Below are 9,666 nucleotides of genomic sequence, written 5' to 3' on the forward strand. Positions count from 1 at the left end.
CCAATACAATTCCATATTAGAATATGGTTTGTGTGAGAACCACAAGCAACATAACTTACCAGTTTTGGAAATGTTGTTTTGAATTTACTGGACCAGTGTGTTAGACTATGTTGTAGTGTGTGTGATTTTGAGGGCTTTTGTGTCCTGTCTGAGGGCAAAGTTTGGTTTTTCAGCAAGAGTGAATGGTTTTGAGTGTAGAGCTTCATTTTGACCTGAAAATAGGATGTTTGGGAAATTGGGTGAGACGTTATGGATTTGTGTTTACTGTTTTGAGAATACGAGGCATAGTTTCAAGAAATGTGTTTAAGCTATCGAGAAAAACTGTAATATGAATAATATGCAAGGATTATTCCATTCAATTTGATAGATTTTACTATTAATTGAAATACCTAAATATATATATATATAAAAATACGTAGATTTTTTTGGAGTGAATATGAGCAATTTTCTCAACAAAAAACACATATGCAAAGCTATTTTTTTCTAAAGGTTTAATAAACTGTTCCATTAAAAAACATTCTGACTATTATTTCATGTCAGACTTTGCAGGGTTAAAACATGCATAACTGAAATACATGATGTGTGAGCCAGAAATGTGCACCGACAAACCACAGAAATGTTATTACGTAGAACAAGAAATAAAATCTCTCTTTAATAATATCTCAGTTGCCTCTTCTAGACAGCGATGAGATTGAATGGAGAGCAAATACAGAAATCTTTGTTAAAGCCACCTGATTTTTAGACGTTTTCCTTAGAAAATGACCTCAAATAAGTATGAGAATAATTGGTGTAAATAATAATAATGAAAATAATAACGGCAATAAATAGTCTCCTCTAGAGTTTCAGAACCTAAAATTGTCTCAAATTTTATTTTACCGAAACTCAAAAGTCAGAGACCACAGAATGAACTCAAACATTTCTCCCAAATCCTCTGAGCTGCAATCCACACTCATTTTACAGCTCTGGACTCTTAATAACAAGCGTTTCATTCGTCTCTATTTTAATTTCTCTTTAAGCATTTTAATAGAAACATCTGAGACAAAGTTGATGAGCTCTGAATGAGACAACCTCAAGCAATTTCAGACAAACCAACAACAGGCACACCACACCACAACACAAGCAGTGGCACATGTTCTCCCAGCACAATTCCCTGTGTTTCTTCAATCTGGTTCACAAAAGGCTTGATTATTAGGCAAACTGGTTAGCTGGGCAGCTTTTGTTGACTGGCAACATCCAACAGACTCTTTTGTGTGTTTCCATAGCTTTTCTTGGTATGCTTTGATGAGGTTCCCCTTTGTAAAAATCCATACAACCTCACAAGTCATTCTCACAGGAGCAGAGAGACAGAATTGAAACCAGTAAAGCAGAAAAAATGTGGATTGTTGAATAAGATTTAGACTTGCATCTACACACAAAGCAAACATTACAGATAAGTGAGAGATGACTTCCGCCGTGGCATTGAGCACATGTGATGATATGGAGTATCTGTGACGTGGTTGGAAACACAAGGTATGCTTCACTGGAATGTCCTTAAGGGCGTCTCACCCACTGACAGGGACAGAGTCACCTGACCGGCACATGTGCGCAGGGCCAGGGGACGTAAACACTGGGACCATTCTGGAATAAATCAATCTATTTACATGGATATTTATATTCCCTAGCTCTTGTGCTTTCTGTACGTTTACATATGAGAGAAAGAAGAAGATTGTGTAAATCTGAGTTGGTAACCCCGTAAACACCATGAACAGAGAATATGCAGATTATTACTTGACTTTAATTGTAAACTTGACTGCACTGAGTGTCAGTGGTGGATGAGTCAATAGTGTATTGGATGAGAACTGAACTGAACGATGACACTGTTTTCTGAAGAACTGCTTTATAGTTCTGCTTCATAATTTAATAATTGATGATCTTCTATGGAACTGAACCAACACTGAGCTGTCACTTCTGCTGAAATAAAGGTGACTGTACTGGGGGTTTGAATGGTTGAATATTAATATAATTATCCTACCTTTGGTCTGCCCATCCTTGAGTATATGATTACATCGAAACTTGAGGCCCATCTATAGACCAAATCCTGTCAATTCAAAAACCAGAAAGACCTAAAATTGAGAAAATACTCCATTTATTGCAGAATTTCAAATCAAATTGAAATTGACTACGGAGAAGCTGAGATCCAGATCGAGAGTGAACATAATTTTTGTTTCGAGACCGAGTCGGGGGAAAAAAGCACATTTATGTGGTCTTAAGATCAAGACTCCATGCAACTCCACACTAAGAAAATATATATATAAAAAAAATCGGTTCACGGAATGTTATGCAGATGTTGTGGTTTGTGTGATGTTTGAGATTTCTTTATGTGATTAAGTGAGATATCCATTAACTAGGCTATTTTATTTTGTGTCAAAAAGGCAAAGAGTAAAACAATGAGCTCATATCAGCTACTAAACAGGCCATTCATATGATACAACATTAATATGCATGTTGTTGATATTTGGAATCACTGTATGGTCTCTAATGGCTCACAAAATAAAGTTTAAAAACAACTAGGCCTACTTTACTTACCGAGTTAAGCAGAACCTGTGTGTGTGTGCGTGTGTGTGGAGGGAAAGTGAATGAATGCTCCAGTGTCTCCCCCTAGTGTCCATTACAGGAACATGATTAAAATTACGTCAGAAAAGGACTTGTTTTTTGAGGATTACATAATCATGGAGTACGAGCTCCATTGAATAACAAGTTTCTTAAAAGTTATGATCATATTTTTCTTTCTGATTGAGGTGCTATTGTCTTTTATGTTATATTTCAATGCAGTGCTGTTCGTTTTCGCGCAATAAAAAAAGAGAGTACTACTAGTTACACACTGGATTATCAGGTCGTTTCATTCCAGTTTACTTCAGAACTTTACTGGTTTTAAAGAGGAAGCTCCTCTCCATGTAACAACTGTCTTTATGTAGTAAAAATAAAAACTTAAGGTTATTTGCATAATGAACCCATGCAAGTATAACTTCTACATTATATCCTTTCAATTACTTTTTAAAATTAAAGTGGTTTATGGGTAAAGACAGCAAAGTAGTGCCATGGCTTAAAATTGTTTTGACTAAAATTCGACTACATACAGCAACATAATTTATTATTCCTTTCCTACAGAAATAAAACATCTTGTTAGCTCAGTCACAAAAGCAGCAGTAAGATACAAAGCAAGATGTCCAAGACAACAAAGTCATGAACAATCCCCAAAATGCCATTTTATTGAGAGTTAAGATGACATCACAGCCTCGGTCATGGTGAACAGAAATTATTACATGGCATTGTGGAAGTTTGCATATATCAGTGAAATCAAACCTGCAGTCTCTGGGATAGACCTTTGGCAACTTTAAAACGTAAACCAAACATAACAGTTATCAAGAAAAATCAAACAAAAAAACAAATGAAAGTTAGCAGTAAATCACAGAACGAGTCATGCTCCCATGATTCTTAGTCAGCACATGTTGTCCGGATGTTCTGGAGAAAGAACAAACATCATAAATCCTCAATACAAGTAGAACTGCTTTTAGATAACATCTTCATTACAATTTTTTATTATTCTTTTTAAATAAATCAATGGTTTTTCAATGGTTACAAGTACCCATCATCCATCTTTAATAATGCTTCAATTTGCTTCGTTAAATTAAACTTTTCAGGTGTACATCATCTCGGCCATGTGCGACATCTTCTTGGGGATGTAAAGGTAATATTCCATGTATCCGGAAAGGTCCTCTATTGTGATGTCATCCACGTAGGCGCGGGCCTGTTCGGAACAAGAACGAGGGGAGCTGGAAGTTCCGTTATTATTCCCAATGGAAGTTCTGCTGTTCGGAAGTTCACATTCGGAGATCACGTCACGAAGGCCGGTGAACGAGTAAACCTCGACCCCCTGCCAACCGGGACACTGGCATTCTCGTTGCCCACACGGGCACTGACCGGCTTCCTGCAACTTGGACAGAGTTTTAAAGTCAGGCGGAACAGCCTTACCTTCGCCCGCCTCCTGAGATCCCGGCCCACATCCTAAAGCGGGCCTGTTTTCGGGAGCGCCCTCGTCATCCGACGGCTTTCTCGGACTGAGGGGCGATTCCTGACCCTTAGGATAAGGGAGATGGGTTTCATACCCAGCGACCCCAAATACAGTGGAGCACGGGGCAGAGAACGGCACTTCATTCTTGACGCCGCTGGTGTCGTCGGGCTCTGGCGGGGTCTTGTGTTTCAGGTGTCCGGGAGGAGGAGACATTTTGCTGCAGTAGGTAAACTTCGGAGGATGAAGGATCGGAGATTTTGATCGTCGGCGTCGCTGGCTTCTCACAATTCCTCTGGATGACTTTCTTGTGCATCTATAGTACAAAAACAAAGGTGAAAACATATACATTTACTGATATATTTTTGCTGTTATTGCTTTAACCCTGTAAAGCCTACTGCAGTGTTTCCTCAATGTTGATTAGTTAATGGCGGCCCGCCACGGCAAAATTTTTGCCGCCACGGTAAAGTTAGGGCTCTACAAATGCGAGTGAAATGGTCGCACTGTAGAGCCCTAACGTTACCGTGGCGGCAAAAATTTTGCCGTGGCGGGCCGCCATTAACTAATGTGCACTTGTGCGACTGACCCAATCGAAGATTTTTTTTGGCGGCCGCCAAAGCGAATTTTTGTCCCGCCAGTCTTATTTGACCGGTGTGTAATGTAGATAAACTGCTGCGCTTGTGACAGCTGGGCGCATGTTTAAAAGAACGAGAGAGAGAGAGCGAGAGCGCGCGAGCAATCTCTTTGCGAAGCAAGGTTCCACGTTTTAATGAATGGTTAAACGACTGATCTTTCCAACACTGAACTCACGAGACGTCTGAATTGGTGTATTACAGAAACAGATCGGTAACACTTTACAATAAGGTTCCATTTATTAAACTCTGCACTTCTACAGAATGTATTAATCTTTGCTAATGTTCATTTCAACATTTAATAGCCTACATTATTGAAATCAAAAGTTGTATTTGTTAACATCTAGTTAATGCACTGTGAACTAACATGAACAAACAATAAACAGCTGTATTTTTATTAAGATTAATAAAGATGAATACATTCAGTAACATGTATTGCTCATGGTTCATGTTAGTAATAAACTAATGTTAAATCAAACCATATTGTAAAGCGTTTCAAAAAAATAATTTACAGAACACCTTAAAATAAGAACGTAAGGTGTGCTTACCCCCTTTACAGCCTATATGGTTAGCAAGATTTAGCCTTAATAAACTACAGCATTTACAACTGAATGGTAGCCTATTCAATTGTAGATGGTAGATTAAATAAGACTATTAGTTAAAATAAACTTTTTCTCTTGATATGACTTTTATATTGATATGATTATACACCAAAATAATCTATTAAAGAAGGATTTTATCTTACAAAGCTATGAAATCCTGAGGTAAAATTTATTTATTTTTTTTTAATTTTTTTTAAGTGTTGGCCACCGAAGACCATTTTTGACCCAGGTAAAACCCTGCAGGGCCAACAATGTTTGTGTGCGGACATTCACACTTCAAGCAAGAATCGCTATGAGGCACGAAATGTATGAATTTATGGGGGGTTTTTTATGCAATTTTTTTTTATGACAGCCAATGTAATTGTTTTTCTAAAACTGAAAATATTTAATGTTCATAAGGTAAACTTTTGTCACACAATGTGGCACAGTAATATTGTGTCGTTAAAGAAAAAAAAAAACTTTCAATTGTATGTGCTCCTAAATTTTGGACTGTGCTCCTGTTCGGAAAGACCTTCCCCCACTGCTAAAAAAAATCCTAAAGGAAACACTGCTACTGTACCATATTCGATACATTAATTTCTAAGGTCTCTATATAATTAAAATGATCATAACATTGCTGAAAACTGTTGCACATGATATACTACATGCCTTCCGCCTTTGATTAATAGTTTATTGTTTGCAAGTAAAAGGCCTTTTAGTGTAATTGTAAAAAATCCTTTAAGATTGTGTTTTACTTGACTTTCTACTGTGAAATCTTTACGTATTCTCATAAAGTAAGCACAAGAATACCCTATTATATTGTTAGCAATATTTCAAGATAAATACTTGTGTAGATTTACATAATTATCCATAAATCATTAAAAAAATAATTTTAAAATAAATGAAACATGATGCATCAGGCATTTGAGGATTCATTTCTCAATCGTCATTGTACTGCACTACATATCCACATATGTTTTGCCTCTCACAATTAAAATGACAGATCTTTGATTATAAAACTAAGCATTTAAAAATCATCTTACCAAGACATTTTGTTGGGAGATATAGAGAGACAATGGATATTTGCATGTTTTTTTTATGCAAGTAATTTGTAATACAGTTAGAAAAATCTTATTGATCTACATTACAAGCTATCAGAATTTCATCTTACTTTTTATATTAATAACATCTGCACCAAATTGCATATGCATGCGCAGTAAAATTTATGTTTTTTCTGCCTTGAATACGAGTTCAGTATTCTCAGTATATAATACTATAAATGAGACATATAAATGCCTGAAGTATCAAATATGATATCCAAACCTTTTTCTTTAGATTTGAGGTTCAATAATCTCTATTTTAAAAACAAAAATTCAAACTGATCATTTATATATCAGGCTTTTTAGGGTTAAGTAGGGAATCTTAAAGAGGTTCCTACCCAAGCCAGTTATCTTTCGAGGAGGTCATCTTGGATTTGGCTCCCTCCGGACTGCCTCGAACAACCAATCTGGAAGCCAAAGACTCAGAGACGCGGACTGTGTTTGTGGAACTGGAAAGAAAAACGTGCAATTATTCTCAGAGTACAAAAACCCTCTCTGCCAAAATAGTGAGCATCCACTTGTCTAGCAATCTAGAGCTGAAACAAATGAAAAGGCAACAAACCTTTCAGCATCCACACGCAGTTTCTTAAAAGCGGTCTGCAGGGTCTCCTCCTCACACTCCTTTTCTACTTTCTCCACAGCGGCCATAATGTTAGACAGCCTTAAAACTGAAACCAAAACCATAGGGAATAATACAAGTGAGCAGTTATGACAAACCCAAGTATTTATAGCAAGTTACTAACGCACTCAGTTACTTTTAACCATTAACAAAGATTTCAAACAGATTTCTAAAAGAAGAAAGACTGCAATGGCAGAATATATACTCAAAATAACATAGACATATTGTAATTTCCCCATGAAGGTTATAAAAAAAATGTATTATAAAATATTGACTTAATTAAATGCTTTTTTCAAATACACTCCAACATTGTAATTTCCTTTAACACTGATATTTTTATCACACTGCAGTAGTTGACAAGTTTTGTCTCATGTTATGAAACTCTGATCACACACACAATTCGCATGATGAAGTTTAGCTTAGCATCGAGTCCATCAAGGTGGCGCGGTTTACATTGTCAATTTTGCATGAACAATATACATCAACAACAATGGACCATTAGAGAAATATACTCACGGCCAAAGGACCAAACCCCGTGTAAAGCCTAGACATATAGGAGCTTGTTTCTCCTGTTATGAGGGTCTGTGTGCTCACAAAGCTAACGTTAGCCAGTTAGCATGCAGAAACGATATCTGTGAAAAAAAACTCGCTTTAAATCGACCGATAACAGGCTGTCGTCGGGCATAACTTGACCCAGACACTACGTAAATGTAGTAACTACTCACAATTATTAGAAGTAATCAATAAAGCATACACAATATTCTAGATTTTTCTCTCGCTAGTCTCTTGTTTACACTCAACCACTCAAGAGTGACTCTGCAACAACGCAGATCTTGATGACGTAGTACACGTACGCACAAACGTCAGCAGATTACGAAAATGCTCATAGAAGCTTCTCGGGTTGAACAAAATTAAAGTCTCGTTCAAGTTACTACACAGGTTTTACCCCACAAATGTATGCTTAAATAAGTTTAAGAATGACATTGATGTAAAATGCTCCTTTTGTGGCTTACATCCTGAAACTATTTCACATTTATTTTGGTCTTGTGAATTCACATATATAGGCCTAAGCTCTGGAAAGACATTCATTCATTTTTAGTTGACAATATTATTCCTGAGTTCTCCTTGTACTACAAAAATGTAATTTTTGGTTGTTTTAGTGACTGTGGGAAGGACAATGATGCACTCTTTCTAGTAAACCTAATCTTATTTGTTGCCAAATTCCATATCCATAAATGCAAATTCAGTAATAAAAAAAACACTTTTTTCGGTGCTAAAAACTTAAATGGAACAATATATTTCTACCATCTCTTCCATGCAAAACAAAAAAGCTGTTAAAACTGTGGTTGATTGTACTATGTTTAATGTGTTTATTTGATTAATAATCTTGTGTTTTGCTCAGTGTCTAGAATTTATTTATTTATTTTTATTATTATTTATTTTTTGTGTATTTCTTTAACTTTTGCTCCTTTGATTGTATTGTTGATTATCTTCAATAAAGTTAAAAAAATAAAAAAAAGCTTCTCGGGTTGTGCCTTTTAATTTGTAATGTAAAAAAATTTTTTTTGAAGGATGCAATTATATACAGAATATATAAAGTCCAATAATAAAATATATATGTGCAATAATATAAAGATATTTTTTATAAAGCTATACCTGAACCATGACCATTTTCTACACTGCTATCTCAGCCAATATTGTGTTTCTATAATCAGAAGCAGTGCGCATTGCTGACTGGTGTCCTCTTGTGGTGATCAAGTGAATTGTCTCAAGGCCTTCATATGCGCTCCATGCAAAACCTGCTTGCAGTTGAAAACAGGAAGCTTTGAGTTGTAAAGAAGCCAGACACAAAGTGTATCATAAGGCTGGAATTTATAGCAAGGCTGCCATGGAAGAACCACTTGTACTACTGTACAAAAAAACAAACAAACATTAACAGATGCAAAGCACATTAAAGCCAGATCCCTGGGGAATGGAAAAAGTTTGGTGATCTCTTGTTTACTCTTTTCCACACATGTGCATGAGTTTATGTTCGGAGAAAGCCATAGGAAGCCCTAAAACCCCAATGTCTGCTAAACGTGTCGGGTGTGGGCAGGATCTCACATGCAGACCAAGTGTTGCGCTTGTGGCTCAAATACTTTACGTTAAAAAAAGAAGAAGAATTTTATCGTCCACTTTCCTCATCCTTCTATTCGTGATTGTGTTTGATCTTGCAGAAAACATAAAATCTGAAGGGAAATGAGCTGTGAAATTCCCAGCATGTTCAAGCATTTAAATTGTAATTATGGGAAATGCCAAGACTTTTAGGCATGGTTTTACAGACAGGTCTTAAGCCAGGATTAGGCCTTACTGTAGTACAATTAGGACATTTCAGTAGCTTTTATAAACGTGCCATAGAAAAAAGAGGGTATATATATATATATACCCTCTTTTTTCTATGGCACGTTTATAAAAGCTACTGAAATATATTTCTGTACACACACACACACACACACACACACACACACACACACACACACACACACACACACACACACACACACACACACACACACACACACACACACACACACACACACACACACACACACACACACACACACACACACACACACACACACACACACACACACACACACACACACACACACACACACACATATATTATACATATATTATATCCTTC

General features: G+C 36.5%; 1 protein-coding gene across 2 annotated transcripts; it reads right to left on the minus strand.

Moving 5' to 3' along the window:
- Positions 1-3,220: 3,220 nt before the first annotated feature.
- On the minus strand, positions 3,221-7,915 carry oser1 (oxidative stress responsive serine-rich 1). Of its 2 annotated transcripts, XM_084426200.1 has the most exons (5): positions 7,706-7,915; positions 7,497-7,612; positions 6,924-7,029; positions 6,700-6,810; positions 3,221-4,364 (listed from the first exon to the last, which is right to left on the minus strand). In XM_084426200.1, exons 3-5 carry the CDS (start codon positions 7,007-7,009, stop codon positions 3,677-3,679), a joined length of 885 nt encoding a protein of 294 aa, XP_084282326.1. In that variant the 5' UTR covers positions 7,010-7,029; positions 7,497-7,612; positions 7,706-7,915; the 3' UTR covers positions 3,221-3,676. The 2 variants fall into 2 exon arrangements, with proteins under 2 accessions (XP_084282326.1, XP_084282327.1); XM_084426201.1 differs by lacking the exons at positions 6,700-6,810; positions 6,924-7,029; positions 7,497-7,612; positions 7,706-7,915 and adding an exon at positions 5,831-5,938 and having other exon boundaries at positions 3,221-4,442.
- Between the last annotated feature and the right edge of the window lie 1,751 nt (positions 7,916-9,666).

Source organism: Rutilus rutilus, assembly GCF_951802725.1.
Source record: "Rutilus rutilus genome assembly, chromosome: 12".
NCBI classification, from domain to species: domain Eukaryota; kingdom Metazoa; phylum Chordata; class Actinopteri; order Cypriniformes; family Leuciscidae; genus Rutilus; species Rutilus rutilus.